Source organism: Pipistrellus hanaki (genome assembly GCF_964339955.1).
Source record: "Pipistrellus hanaki genome assembly, chromosome: 7".
Lineage (NCBI taxonomy): Eukaryota > Metazoa > Chordata > Mammalia > Chiroptera > Vespertilionidae > Pipistrellus > Pipistrellus hanaki.
In genome coordinates this window covers 79,038,045-79,053,722 of record NC_140509.1, presented here as the reverse complement: position 1 = coordinate 79,053,722, position 15,678 = coordinate 79,038,045, and the positions used below count along the sequence as shown (strand labels likewise).

General features: G+C 37.2%; 1 protein-coding gene across 1 annotated transcript; it reads left to right on the top strand.

Moving 5' to 3' along the window:
• The first annotated feature begins 1,297 nt into the window (after positions 1-1,297).
• On the top strand, positions 1,298-13,708 carry LOC311625942 (amine sulfotransferase-like). The gene is made up of 7 exons (XM_084890701.1): positions 1,298-1,407; positions 4,727-4,878; positions 6,943-7,151; positions 8,700-8,826; positions 9,558-9,652; positions 10,230-10,416; positions 13,559-13,708. Exons 2-7 carry the CDS (start codon positions 4,737-4,739, stop codon positions 13,678-13,680), a joined length of 882 nt encoding a protein of 293 aa, XP_084746827.1. The 5' UTR covers positions 1,298-1,407; positions 4,727-4,736; the 3' UTR covers positions 13,681-13,708.
• Positions 13,709-15,678: the final 1,970 nt, after the last annotated feature.

The following is a 15,678-nucleotide window of genomic DNA, read 5'->3' as shown; positions in this document are numbered from 1 at the left end:
CTTGCCTTTCTTTAGATTTTTTTTTTTTCTGTTTTGAAACAAGAGGTTTGGTCTTGGTTCCATCAGAGAGTTCATTAGGTCGTTTTTAGCTAACTGGTCGACTCACGTCAATGACAAATCAGTATTGTTTTGTCAAAGGTCTGGTAAATAGGCTAAGATCTCTTATGTGCAGGATTTCATGTTGTTACATAATATAAATTCTATTCTGAAATAATCTACATTGATGGTTCAAAGAGTGGGGGAGAAGGTCTCATATTCGACCCCTAACAGTAAAATGCAAAATCATTAAAACAAAGAATGAAATGGTGGTTTCTGAGGGGCTGGGAGGTGGAGAAAATGGGGAGATGTTGGTCAAAGGGTACAAACTTTCAGTTATACAATGAAAAGTTCTGATGATTTAATACACAGTTCTGTCAGCCCAGCCTGCACCCTCTCCAATCCGGGGCCCCTTGGGGGATGTCCGACTGCCAATTTAGGCCTGTCTGATTGCCCCTAAATCCTCCCCCCGCTGGCCTGGTCGCCCCACCAGCCTACTGTTGGTCTTTACTATTACTGTGACAGCATCACAGACAATTTGCATATTCCTCTATTATTAGAATAGATACAAAAGAGATAGGCTGCATTGTCTGTAATATGTACTAAAAATGCAATATAAAACAGGAGTAGCCGGCACTGGTTTGGCTCAGTGGATAGAGCGTCGACCTGCGGACTGAAAGGTCCCGGGTTCGATTCCGGTCAAGGGCATGTACCTTGGTTGCGGGCACATCCCCAGTAGGGGGTGTGCAAGAGGCAGCTGGTTGATGATTCTCTTTCATCGACGTTTCTAACTCTCTATCCCTCTCTCTTCCTCTCTGTGAAAAATCAATAAAATATATTTAAAAAAAATAAAAAAATAAAACAGGAGTAGAAGGACAACCCTGGATGTTTTAGAAAATGAATTTAAATACACTGTGATTTTATAAAGTTCTTGGAACCTCCCATAGCCTTAGCCAGTTTTACATAGGTTGTTTGGATTAAAAACCTGAGAAAGGACCAGCCTTCTGAAATGGGTCTAAACAATTTGAGGAGCCATCCTTCATGCCCAAGGAAGATGTTGCTATAGCTTTCAAATACCTGCTGTTTTATAGTTTCTAATTTAAGTAAATATGATGACTGGTTACATGCAGGTATCTTTTTTATCTCCACCAGCTTTAACTATTGCGTTGTCTGGACTAATCACATGTCTATTTCCCAATAAAGTATTACCTAATTTATTTATTCAAACTGAGCTATCTGTTGACTCCCTAGAGCACTAATCATTGGCCAAAATACACTTGTAGGGAGTATTTATTTCTCAGCAGCACATCTTTCCGTCATCCATGCAGTTATCTCAGAGGTGGATTTTGCTTCATCAGTTGACGTGCAACAGTGAGTAGTGAAAACGTAGACATAGAGCCTCTTTCAAGTCTTATTCTCTCTTCAGCATACAATGACTTTATTTCTTTCTCCTCAAATTTTTGTTTTTCTTCCTTTTCTTTTGGATTCAAGGCAAGAATAGGGAAAATACATGACATTTTTTTCTTTGTACAAGTACTTTCTCCCATATTCATTAAGGAGATACAAACAATACATGACTCACCAGTCCCAAGATCCTATATAAAAATGCATCCCACACTCTACTCTTTCCTCCTGGTTTCTGTGACAAAATAGCTTCTTCTCTCTTAAGACTGTGTAAAACATACTAAATGTAATAAGTAGTTAAAAGGAGTGATTTTAGAATGTTTTTGTGGACTGCCTGACACTCTCTCCTCTTTTCTCTGAATCAAGAATTCCTGCAATTGGTGCTTTTTGGTGTGTGTGTCCATGTTATACAGTATAAATTCTTCCTCACCACACTCCAGAGGTTGAGTTATCGAGGTTTTTCCTGGAAATTTTCATAATAGCACAGTCAGAACAGCACTCCGTCTATCTCTTGAAACAATTCTTTGTAATTTATCATCCAGTCTCCTCTATCCTTCTCACCAGTTGAGGTTGCCTGGACTTCACCTTGAGTCAGGAAAGCTCTAGCAACTTAGTGTGGTCTTAATAAGATCTTTTAATTAGAGATCAATTAACATCCCACAAAGCCTTCTCTGGAAGATGAGATAAACATTCATTGAAAGAGTATTTTGGTCCCCCAACCCACTCTACTTTTTTTTTTTTTTTTTTAAGTGTGATTCCAAGGATTAAAATGCATATTTCTAGAAATTCTAATCCTATCACTCTGTTATCGAGCCTAGAATATGAACATTTACCAAAATCCAGGTAATTCTAATGCAAGTGATGTTTCTACTCTTACTCAGCAAAATTCTAACCTCTGACCTTCCTCTATCAGTCAGATGATTTACATTTTTTGTAAAAGAATTAAATGTTTTTGACATGCAATTTAGACAAAGCCATATTTGCAACTTTAACAAATTCATTTTCAAGGTGTGCACAGAATTTCTTTTAAAAGTACACAGCTAACATATGTGTTGGTTCTACACCGAGTGTTATTAGAACTTCTGGGATTTTCTCATCTATTTAACATTCAAGAGTAGATTTCTCACCCAGTTGGGTGACTCAGTGAGCATCAGCCTATGAACCAGGGATCAGTTTGATTGCTGGTCAGGGAACATGCCTGGATAGTGGGCTCAACTCCCAGAAGGGGGAGAGCAGAAGGCAACTGATCAATGATTCTCTTTCATTGATGTTTCTATCTCTCTTACTTCCTCTCCCTCTTTGAAATCAGTATATATAATAGATTTAACAGATGGAGTTAATAAAGAAATGCCTAACTGGTTCAATTTTTGAACGTGTATTTCTTTAGACTGTGTGATTCCTATATATATTTTGACTTTCTTATTAAAATTTATTTAGGATTTCTGATAAAATTCAATTGGAAAATGTACTAAAAACCTTACAATATCTTACAACTATCTGAGGGTGTCATCTCCAAATTAAAACCAGTTGGTGTTACTCACACAGAGCAAATTCCACAATTTATTTGAAATGGCAGACAGATCCCAAAGCTTCAGAAGCTTCTTTCAGGGGAAACAGATTATTTTTGTCCCCCCCCCAAAAAAGTACAATTTTCTTGGAGAATTTCCTATTTCTATAATAATAAAAATATGAAACACTAAGAAACTGTATTACTGAAGTGATTGAAGGCATGGGCTCTGTGGCCACATAATCTGACATCAAATCCTGCCAGATCTTTCAGTTGGGCAACCTTGTACCTCCTTTACCTGTTTTCTTCAGTTCTATGTTTGGAATCATGATAATACCTCCTTCCTGGGGTTTTAGAAAAAGCTGTTTAACTTTTCAGTATCTTACTTCCCTGAAAATAAGACATCCTCCGAAAATTAGACCTAGCACATGGAAAGATAAGACATCCCCTGAAAATAAGACCTAGCACAACTTTGGGAGTAAAAATTAATATAAGACACTGTCTTATTTTCGGGGAAACAGGGTAGTTTCCTCCTCTTTAAAATAGTTATAGAATCTCTAGGAATGTTTGGTTGCTGTTAAGAGTAAATCTTTATATATGTACTAGAGGCCCAGTGCATGGATTCATGCACTGGGATGAGGTGTGCCTCAGCCTGGCCTGAACCCTCTTGCAGTCAGGCACACTCAGGGGATGTCCGATTGCTGGGGGGATCGGGCCTAATCAGGCAGGCAGACATCACTCTCGCAGTCGGGGGCTTTCATAATCCAGGACCCCTCGGTCCTTACTGCCCACCTGCAGTGGAGGCAGGAGAGGCTCCTGCCACTGATGCTGTGCTTGCTTGCCTCTGTGAGCCCAGCTTCTTGCTGAACCGTGCTCTCCTTGTGAGAACTTACTGACTCCAGAGGAGAAGCTTTTGGATTGAGGATCTAACCCCTGGTGGTTAGTGCACATCATAGTTACTAGTCATTCTGATGTTCAGTCGATTTGCATATTAGGGTTTATTATATAGGACTATAGGCCCCATGCATGAAATTTGTGCACGGGGGTGTGTGTCCCTCAGCTCAGTCTAAACCCTCTCCAATCTGGGACTCCTCGAGGGATGTCCTACTGCCCGTTTAGAACCGATCCTAGTAGAATCGGGCCTAAATGGGCTGTAGGACATCCCTCTCACAATCCAGGACTGCTGGCTCCCAACTGCTTGTCTTCCTATCTTCCTGATTACCCCTAACTGCTTTTGCCTGCCAGTCTGATTGCCCCTAACTGCCTTCCCCTACAGCCCTGGGTTCCCCAAATTGCCCTTCACTGCAGGACCAGTTGCCCCCAACTCCCCTCCTCTGCTGGCTTGGTCACCCCTAACTGCCCTCCTCTACAGGCTTGATATCCCCCAACTGCCCTTCTTTGCAGGCCTGGTCCCTCCCAACTGCCCTGCTTTGCTGCCTGATTGTCCCCAACTGCCCTCCTTTGCAGGTCTGGTTCCTCCCAACTTCTCTCCCCTGCTGGAAATCTTGTGGCAGCCATCTTGTGTCCACATGGAGGCAGCCATCTTGTGTGTTGGAGTGACAGTCAATTTGCATATTATGCTTTTATTACATAGGATGCTCTTTAGTATGGTATGGGTTGAGACACATGACATTTAAAAGGTGCTTGGCATATATCAAACACTCAGCAAGTGTTTTGTTTTTTTGTTTTGTTTTGTTTTGTTTTTTTTTTTAGCTAGTGTTTTTAATTACTATAAAATACTAAGAAATTGAAAATAATTATATTTCTTTTTACTTGTAGGTGAATAAGTATGGACAACAAAGACACATATTTGCTGAACTATAAAGGCTATAATTTTGAATCTACTTTAATTGATCCGGACTTTCTAGAAAATCTAGATGATTTTGAAATTAGAAATGATGATGTCTTCATAATTACATATCCCAAATCTGGTAAGTTTGAGGAGTGGACTCCTTGTTACCAGTTTTCACTCTGGTTTGGTAATACGTGTGTACAAATGGGTCCTTTTCCAGACTTTAACAGTAGCCCAGCCTACATTTAGAGCACACGATTTTTAATAAATTTAAAATTTTTCACATATAAGATCACTTAAAATGCATATATTGTCATTTTTTAAAGCTCCTATGAAGAAACCAAATACTGAGCCAAAGAGATACTAGGTCAATGCTGTTGTTCTTTCTCTGAGAATGGAAGAAAATATATTTAAAAAACAAAAACAAAAACAAAAAAACAACAAAAAAACACACAGCAGGATTTTGGTTAGCATCATCTCTCAGTCAGAACTGATTTTCATTATGCTTTTCCATTACACTAATTGCTTTTATTTCCCTATCATAATCAAATAATTTTGAACTAAAGCAAATTGTCCTCAAATCTTACAATTCCCTTAAAAGCTTATTTTTTTATATGTGCTTCTTAGAACACAGGGTGTTTGGTGTTCTTGAATCAATGTTATACAAAGTGGTTAATATTGCCCAAAAATACACTGGAGTCAAAGTCAATACAAAAAAATCATTCTTGATTTTCATGAAAATACTCCATTCCCTTCCTTTTACTACTGACATTGAAATTCAGGACTCTATTTTCCCCAAATTAGTAACACAGTGCCTTTTCCCTGGATTTTTCTACTCTGCAGAATGTGTTGGCACATTTGATATCAGGTCTTTTTTTATTTTCCTCCCTTAGCTGTTGGTGTTCTTCATTTTGCTTAGTTTTAGGTTAAGCAGCCTATAAGAATTTTTCCTTTACCTTAACCCAGCCTAAGTGTTTGGCAAGCACACACCAGCCCTTAGTCCAACCTTCTGGGGTCTTACTCACCTTACAGGGGAGGTGAGTGACTCTCCAGGATTCATATAAATTTTATCAAACCTATTGTATCTATTGAATCTACTCAATTGAGTAGCAATGATTGGAAGATTATTGACACCTCACATTCTTTTAGAACATTGATTATATATTCATGAACATAGGTGCAAAAATCCTACACCAAATAAACATAAGGAAAACAAATCTAGCAATGTAAAAAAAAAAAAAAATCCTACTGTGACCAAGGTGGCTTTATTTCAAGATTGGTTTAAAAATATATTAATGCAGCCCTAATCGATTTTGCCCAGTGGATAGAGCATCGACCTGTGGACTGAAAGGTCGCAGGTTAAATTCCGGTCAAGGGCATGTACCTGGTGGTGGGCATGTCCCCATTGGGGAGTGTGCAGGAGGCAGCTGAATCAACGTTTCTTTCTCATCGATGTTTCTAACTCTCTATCTCTCTCCTTTCCTCTCTGTAAAAAATCAATAAAATATATTTAAAAACAGATATATTAATGCAGTTCACACACATTATTAAAGTATAGAAGAAAACCTGAATTATCATCTCAACAGGTGCAGAACAAGCATTTAATAAATTCAGTGTACATTCCTAATGCGGACTATTAGCAAACTAGGAAGAAAGTGAACTTCTTTAACCTCATGAATAGAATCTTCCAAAAACTACCACAGACATCAAATGCAATGGTGAAACATTTAAAAACAAGTATGAGACAAGAATGCCTATCAGTACTTTCACTTAGCACTGTATTGGGAGACCTACTATACAACGTTAAAAAGGAAAGTTGAAAGTGGTCTTGTGCTCTTAAACTGTCTATATTTCCAAAAGGTAAAGCTTTAAGCAAGACTAAGGAAGGAGGAACAGAGAGATCCGCAGAAAATCACACGACAACATACATGAATTACAGGGAAGAACCGAGCTGAAGGATTGAACTAATCACTACTGTCACACTCTTTTTCAGTAAAAAGGAAACTTAGAACACCTCATTTTATCTTTAGTAGTTTTAATGTAAAATACATGGAAAAAAAGTTGAGCATATTTCCTTGGCATATTTAGAGTGGTTAAAAAGAAAGAAAAAGCTCCAAATAGTTTTGCAATAGATGGCATAATTATTGACATTGTTAATAAAAAATTAATTCAGTGTTGAAAATGAAATTATTTGTTTTTACAGGAACCATCTGGACTCAGCAGATACTAAGCTTGATTTATTCTGAGGGACATCGTAATAGAACTGAAAATTTGTCCACACTAGATAGAGTCCCCTTCTTGGAATACAATATACGCAAAACAGACTTTCTCAAGAGACCATCTCCTCGCCTATTCTGTTCCCACCTCCCGTATTATTTAGTACCCAAAGGTCTCAAGCGCAAAAAAGCTAAAGTAAGTCATCTAAAGAGCTTGTGGACCTTTGGCACAAACAAAAATACTGTCTTCAAATATTTTCCTCTCGGCCCACTCTTCCATAGTCTTTCAAATGTGATAATTATAATATTTTATACTGTTTGACACCTTAAATATATATGGAATTATAAGTATACACATAAATTGGGTCATCCCACACATTGCTTGTAGTGTGATCATATAGTATATAACAACATTTCTTGGATGACAGCACATGAAATTCTATTCCTTTTTTTTAATGGTTTAGTAGGATTTTTGTATGGCTCTACAATGTTTAGTGTATTGATAGACAGTTTAGTTGCAGCAAATGTGTATATTACATCGCAATACACATTCTTTTTTCTTCTTTTTAATCCTCAACTGAGGATATTTTCCATTGATTTTTAGGGAGAGTGGAAGAGAGAGGGAAGACAGAGAGAGATGCCGATGTGAGAGAAACACATGGATTGGTTGCCTCCTGCATGAGCCTCCAGGCCCAGAGGAGCCTTCAACCTAGCTACCTCCCCTTGACCAGAATCAAACCTGGGTTCCTTTGGTCCACATTCCCATGCTTTATCCACTGAACTAAACAGACTGGGGCCAAACTTTTTAGTTTTTAATATAAATTATAAGATGATATCTCAAGCTAATCTGAGTTTGCATTTTCCTAATCAGTAATGAGATTAAGCACTTTTTGATATGTTTATTGGCCATAGTTATTTCTTATTCTGTGACATTATGATTTTTGACCAATTTTTAAATTTCATTATCTTTTTCTTAATGATTTGTTTTATACATATTCTGGATTCTATTAAATTATTGGTTATATGTGTTGCTTTTCTCATACTTTGTTGCTTTTTGTAACCTCATACTATGTATTTTGATTTATAGCATTCATTAAAACTTAATATAATTTAATTAATCAGTTTTTATTTTAACCAAAATTTCTTTCTGTTTAGGAAATCTTTTTTTCTCTGAGACTAGAAATATATTTTTTATTTTTAAAATGTCAAATAATGCTTTCATATTTAAATACTTAATCCATTTGTAAATTATTTTTTCTGGTCTGCTATGAGCTATGAAGTAGAATTTCAGTTTTATACTATATGGACAATTTTTTGTTTCAATATCACCTGTTAAGTAGTTTTTCCTTTTAGAAATGCTCTCCAGTGTTCTCTGGTTTTTGTATTTGTTTTATCAAATGTCACTTAACGCTTACAGAGGGTACATTGAAACAGTTTCTATGCAGGATAATTTGTAGTAGTAACCAACTTTACAAATAAATAATATTACTTTTGGATTTTATTCCCATATGCTTGCACATGTGAAATGTCCTATGAATAAAGTTGATTACTTCAACAGTCTTTGTAATAGCAAAAAAATGGCTATTACCTAAATTTCCATGACAAGTAGGCTGGATGAAACAAATTATTATGCATTTATATAGTGAAATATGTTGTTGTGAAAAAGGAGCAACAAAAATAACAACGACCTGTAAGGACAACCAACAATTGTTAAAATTATTTTATTTTACTATCCCCCCTGCAGATTGTTTATGTCTACAGAAACCCAAAAGATGTTATGACTTCATACTTTCATTTCTCAAATTTGGTGGTCAGACTTGAAGCTGGGAATGATATGGAATATTTTATGAAAAGGTTTCTAGATGGGAATGGTAACTATGAATTTATGCACTCAACTTGTTCATAAGGTCATGATGCCATCTAGCCAAATTCTCAAACTTGGGGTACATATTTGAAGGAAATAAGGAAGAGGAATGATAGAAGCTGGATGCACACAAGTGGCTACTACTCTGTTAACTTAATTTGCCACCCACTGGCTTTTCTGTTCTCACCAGCACCACTTTGGGAACTGTTATGGTTGCAAAGGCATATTGTTTAAGAAAGAGTTTGACCAGATCATAAAAGAACCACAATGATTACCAGTTCAAAGTGGATGCAGTGTTTGTGTTCTGTCGTGGACCTGTGGTAGGCCTTATATGGCAGCGGTGGAATATTCATTTCAACACTGAGGAGGATAGATTGATGTCAGAGGCTTGTGGGATGTGGAATTGGGGCTCGCACTTATTTAGATAATAAAAGGAGAAATAAAGACAGCTTTTCAGGTGGGAGAAGGAAGAAAGTAAGGAGCTCACCCTAAACCTCCACAATCAGTTGTTTGGCTTCGTATTTTCCTCACGGCTGCTTGTCCTCCAGACACAGGACAGGCGGCTTTCCCTGAAATCAGGTGATCGTTTCCCAGAGCACCATCTTACCAGGTCACACAGATGTCAGTGCTGGGGGCTCTCCTCTCCTTCCGGAGGATGCCAGAACAGAAAAGAGAGACTCTATGTGCTGTGTGGTAAGTGCAGCATCTTTCCCGTGTTACTGACTGATTTCCCCCCAGTGGTCGGAAGCCGTTGGTTTGATCACGTCAGAGGCTGGTATGAGCACAGACATGACTTCAGCATTCTGTTCATGATGTATGAGGAAATGAAAAAGGTAAGAGGCAAAGGTTATTTTTAACAATTATTTCTTTGAACCCCCTTTTTTTTATTTTGGTTTTAATGAACCACATTTTCCTCATTTTCTTGGGACCTACCTATTTCTCATGCTTTTTCAGGGATTTCTAACTGCCTGCCCCTCTCTTCTCACTGTACACAACCATCTACTGTGGTTCCTTTCCATGCCCCCATCTGTGTCAATAAGAGCAAACTCACAAGACTAGTGATTGCCAAAAGGACCAAGGCACTTTGAAATGCTGGGACCAGCCCTGGCCGGTGTGACTAGTTGGTTAGGTGTCTTCCTGTGCACTGAAGGGTTGCTGGTTCTATTTCCAGGAGGGCCTGGGTTGCAGACTTGATTCCTGGTAGGAGGAACGATAGAAAGCTCTAACAAAGCTGACAACCAGAGCACTCATTTTCATAGAAGGAATAGGAAAGTAATATATCTTTGTCAAAATTTAGACTTACAGCAAGTCCAATCATCTTCAGTTTTCCAAAATGTGATCAAGATGTTGGGATGTAACTCATGCATTCTTTGTAAGCTGAATAGTTTCTCATACCCACAATTCTTTCAGGATCTCAGAAGTTCTGTGCTTAAAATCAGCCGTTTTCTTGAGAAGGAACTGAGTGAAGCAGATGTGGAAGCTATTGTGAAACAGGCTACATTTCAGAACATGAAGTCTGATCCAAAAGCAAATTATGATGAGATTCTAAAACATGAAATTGGGAAAAGAACCGATGACGGACATTTTCTGCGCAAAGGTGATGCTCAAGGGGTTTTAGAAGCAAAAGTGTTGAGAGTTCCGTGATTGGCTGGTCCCTACACTAATTAAGGGGTGTTTACCGATCTTTCTAAGTCCTGCCATTGGGACCTGAGAGAATCAAAGATCTTAACTGCAAATGGCCCTGAAAAGGATCCCAGGACACTAACAATTTTGTAGTACATAGTCTAACACTTGAACCTAATTAATCAATATTACATTCCTTCCTTTTAGCCTACATGTCCCTACTCTTAAAAATTGGTTAGCAACTGCCAAAAACCAGTTTGGCTCAGTGGATAGAGCTTCAGCCTGTGGACTGAAAGGTCCCAGATTTGATTTCGTTCAAGGGCATGTGCCTTGGTTGGAGGCACATCCCCAGTAGGAGGGGTGCAGGAGGCAGCTGATTGATGTTTCCCTCTCACTGATGTTTCTAGCTCCCTATCCCTCTTTCTTCCTCTGTAAAAAAATCAATAAGAAGTATTTTTTTTAAAAAAAAAGGCTATATATTTAATAAATAAATAAAATTGGTTAGCAAGTCTTATCTGAAGGTGATGGATAAATGTGACCAAGACAGCTCCAATTATTGGTTCTCTTTTTTTCTCCTAGAACATTCTAGAAGTAAACCCAACAGGTATTTTGTTGTGGGAATGGGAATTTGAGTTAATAGTTATTTCCTCATGTATCAGATTTATTCAGTGTATAAAGTAGGTTAATACTTCATGAAACCAATATGCTATGAATTCAAGTACTTAATAACAACATGAAATTAATTTTTATTGTGCTTTTATAACATGCCAGGAATTAAGAATGAATGTTTTCCCCCCTGATACTTCTTAATTTCAATTAAATTTTTTTTATCTTTTAATATACATTTTTCTAGAACATAATTTGTACTTCTTTTATTCATATTTTATTCACTAATTTACCCACAACTTAGCATTTTGATTATTCTAAATTAATGAAGATCTTGAAATTGCTCTTGATATTGCTATTTTTTAAAAAGTGTTTCTTTTGTCCCATTTACTATCAGCTTTTAAGTCTCATTGCTTGATTATATCAAATACAAAGTAATTCTCATACACATAAATAGCTTGCTAACAGTTCCAAATGCCAATGATAATCTTACCTAAAAATAGAGAAACATGTAAATAGACTACCTTTGCTACACCCACAGCCAATCAGAGTGAGCATGCAAATTAACCAAATAAAGATGGCAGTTAATTTGCATAATCCCAGCCTGCCATCAGGCAGAGGCTTTAGGCTTGGGGAGGTGTTGGAGGGGAATCCCTTCCCAAGCCTACAGCCTGGGGTGGAGGTTTTAGGTTTGGGAAGGGGCTGAGCTTGGGATCAAAGGGAAGGGAAAAATCTCAATGGAAACACATCCTCAGGTGAGGATAAAAAGAAAAATGAATAAACAAATGTCATAGCCTATGAAAGACACATCTTGAAAATACTTAAAGAAAGTTGTCATTTTTTTATGGTGAGGGGACTAGACTCTATGTTGATGAAAATACCTTGGCGGCTGCGGTGACTGGCAGTGGCTGCAGCAGCAGGGTAATGGAGCTGGCACCTTCCCCTGATCAGCCTGGTAACCTCCGGCAAAGGGAGGCCAGACTGCGGCTTAGGTCTGCTCCCAATGGGAAGCAGGCTTAAGCCATCCGTAGGATATCCCTTTAGGGCTCCCAGTATGTGAGACGGGGCAGGCTGGGCTGACGGACCCCTACCTCAGTGCACAGATTTCCTGCACCGGGCACCTAATGTTTTAAAAAGAAAATCTGATAGTGGAAGATGCCCAATAATCTTCATTAAAAAATTGGCTTAATGACAGTTTCTAACCTCCTTCAAGTAAAACTGAAGCAATGAGAGCTCTGAACACCCTCTGTGACCTTGATTTCATTACTTGAAAATCTTTGGGTTTCATTTTTTTTTTTTTACAGTTTTAAAGTATGTTTTTATTGATTTCACAGAGGAGGAGAGATGGAGGGAGACATAGAAACATCAATGATGAGAGAGAATCATTGGTTGGTTGCCTCCTGCACACCACACACTGGGGAGTCAGATTGTGACCTGACCAGGAATCAAACTGTGACCTGCTGGTTCGTAGGTCAACACTCAACCACTGAGCCCTGCTGGCTGGTCTTTCTTTTCAATTTTATTTATTTTATCTTTAGCTTTTTATTTATTTATTTTTACTTTTTAAATTATAGTTGAGATTCAAGATTATTTTATATTAGTTTCAGCTATGCAGCATAGCAGTTAGACATTTATATAATTTATGAAGTGATTCCCCCAATAATTAGAGTACCCACTTGGCACAATCCATAGTTATTACAATATTATTGACCATATTCCCTATACTGTATTTTACATCCCATAACTATTTTGTAATTACCAGGCTATACTTCTTAATCCCTTCAGTATTTTCAATTTTAAAAATGAAGAAATGCTGATATTGTGGAGTTGTGTTAAGAATTATATTAGATGATACAAATAGTTTGTCAAGTCTGGTGCCCGGCATTTATTTTCTTTTTATTTTTGGATATAAATTTTCTCTTTATTTTATCCTTTCCCCATCCCCATTTATCTCCCCTATCCCATCTTCCACCTCTAGCCATCTCTCTCCTTTGCACAATCACCACACTGTTGTCCATGTCCATGAGTTCTTTCTGTTTTTTTCCTCCATCTCTGCACCCCACACTCCAAATAGTTACCCCATACCAGAGTTGTCTGATTGCTCTCTAGGAATTTATTTTGCTTGTTAGTTCAGTTTGTTCATTAAATTCCACATATGAGTGAAATGATATGGTACTTGTATTTCTTTGGTGCTTGGTTTTCAGTAAAATATATTAAGAATCTCTAGTCTAGTCATCTACTCTTTACTCTTCTTATACCATCGCAATAAAGGCTATAATTTAATGGTAGTGGTTGGTGAAAGCATACTAGCTGAGGAGAGTGAACTTTATAAGTGTTTTTAAGGTTGTTTCTTAGTTCATTTCTGTGTAAGGAAACATGAAGTATCAATCCCATGGAGAACTAACAGGTACTTAGTGTGGCTGGCAGAGGAGATTGAAGTGGGTGGGAAGAAACTCCTGCCCGGATTGTGCCACTTACTCACGCAGGTGCCATCGTGTGCTCATTTCTAGGTACTGTTGGAGACTGGAAACATCACTTCACAGTGGAGCAAAATGAAAGATTTGACAAAATATTCCAAAGGAACATGAAAGATTTGCCTTTGAAGATCATCTGGGATTTAAATGAGGAGTAAAATCATGTAAAAGAATTCCAAAAAAAAATCTACTAACTAGAGAGGCTATTTTAATAGACACATTAATTTGTGCTTCTTATACAAATGTTAACTATAACAGCGTTTTTCAACCGCTGTTCCGCGGCACACTAGTGTGCCGCGAGATGTTGCCTGGTGTGCCGTAGGTGCAGAGAAGACAAGAATTTTATAATTTTTCACTATTTTGTTTACTTAATATTTCATAATAAAGTAATTATAAAATACTTTCTTTATGTTTATTTGATTCCTATTCAAGAGAATTACTTTATATATAGTCAATGTAGGCACAGAGTTAAATTTTTAAACATTTTCTAATGGTGGTGTGCCTTGTGATTTTTTTCATGAAACAAGTGTGCCTTTGCCCAAAAAAGGTTGAAAAACACTGAACTATAAAACTTTAGTAATGAAAAATGAGTAAACTGTGCTTAGAATAGTTGTCAGGAGTTGGATAAACACTTTGAAATTTCAAAAATTAAAATGATTTAGGAGATAGTCTGAATTGATATCCTGTATTATAAATTGAAAAACAGAAAGCATGTAATAGGAATTATAAATGTTCTGAGTTTTCTGTACTGTGTATTTTTTCTTTACCTACAATTAAATTTAGTATGAATGAAACATTAAAATGTATTTTATTATTGTAATTAAATATTAATTATTTGATTAAAATAATTGTGAATGTTGAAATAGAGAATTCTTATGAAAGCACATGGATGTATTTAATACTTTACCAGATCACTAAAATTTCTTTTTATATATTGATTTTGAGAGTATAAGGGACTGTATAAAAATAACAGAGTTGACTCATAGAACAAGGGATCATCTACAAATAGCAGAGAATTTTAAACAGTAATTTTACAAAATAGAGACCCACATGATTTCCATATTCTCAGGTGAATTTCATAGAGTATTCTCTATGCTTATCTTAAACTAAAGGATTTGTTTCCTAGAAGCCACCTGCTAGCACTGATTCAAACTCAAGCCAAGGTTTCAATTATATTGTCTAAATTCTCCTACTATCCAGTAAAAGGATGACACTTATTGCTCAGCAGTTTGTGGGTGAAAAGATTATTTTCTATTATCTACAACTAATCTCATCTTATTCTCAAACCCTCACTATAAAAATAATTTAAGCCTGTAAATTAAATATCACATGTCTCTTATAATTACACTTCAAGAATATTCAGTGTTAGTTATATTTTAAAAAAGTGTTGAAGCAAATACGATTTTCCTTCTTTTTCTCGTTCCATATTTTTATATGCAAAATTAAGCATATGCCCAAAGCTTGTGTTGTGGTTGTGAATGGGAGAAATGAGATTTATATGAATTTTATTCTGAATTACCATATAATACAAATACATTTTTTCCATTTAATAAGAATTTTTTGTTCCTATGGAGTTAGTCTATTTTGCTAAAGACAGGGTATATTTCTCAGATTGCTTTTTCTAATGAATCATATAAAATAAAAGGCCAATATGCAAATCAATTTAAAGAATGACAGGTCACTATGATGTGTACTGACCACCAGGGGGCAGATGCTCAACACAGATGCTGCCCCCTGGTGGTCAGTGCACTCCCACAGGTCAGTGCCACTCACCCAGAAGCTGAGCACACAGCTGGTGAGTGCAGTGGTGGCGATGGGAGCTTCTTCTGCCTCATGGCAGCACTAAGGACACCGGGGTATGTCTGCTTGCTGGCTTACCAGGGAGGGGGCCTAAGCTGGCAGTCAGACATCCCCCCAGGAGTCTCAACCCAGGATGGTGCAGGGCAGGCTGAAGGCCCACCCTCAGTGCATGAATATCGTATACCAGGCCTCTAGTATCTAAGTAGTATTAAATTTCTATACCTCTTTTAATCATGAAAAGGACACTATTGCCATTTTATCAACATAAGTCAGTAAATTGTCTTTAAAATGTACTCACTACTGCCATCTATTGCATTTTTAGCTGCCACATGTTCTGCAGCTGAGCCCAGCTCCAG

Bases quoted from the DNA above. Each gene is read 5' to 3' on its own strand.
- LOC311625942 (XM_084890701.1), top strand. From the start codon at position 4,737: ATGGACAACAAAGACACATATTTGCTGAACTATAAAGGCTATAATTTT. The intron at 4,879-6,942 runs GTAAGTTTGAGG...TTGTTTTTACAG, and splicing joins AATTACATATCCCAAATCTG to GAACCATCTGGACTCAGCAG. The intron at 10,417-13,558 runs GTGATGCTCAAG...GCTCATTTCTAG, and splicing joins CGGACATTTTCTGCGCAAAG to GTACTGTTGGAGACTGGAAA.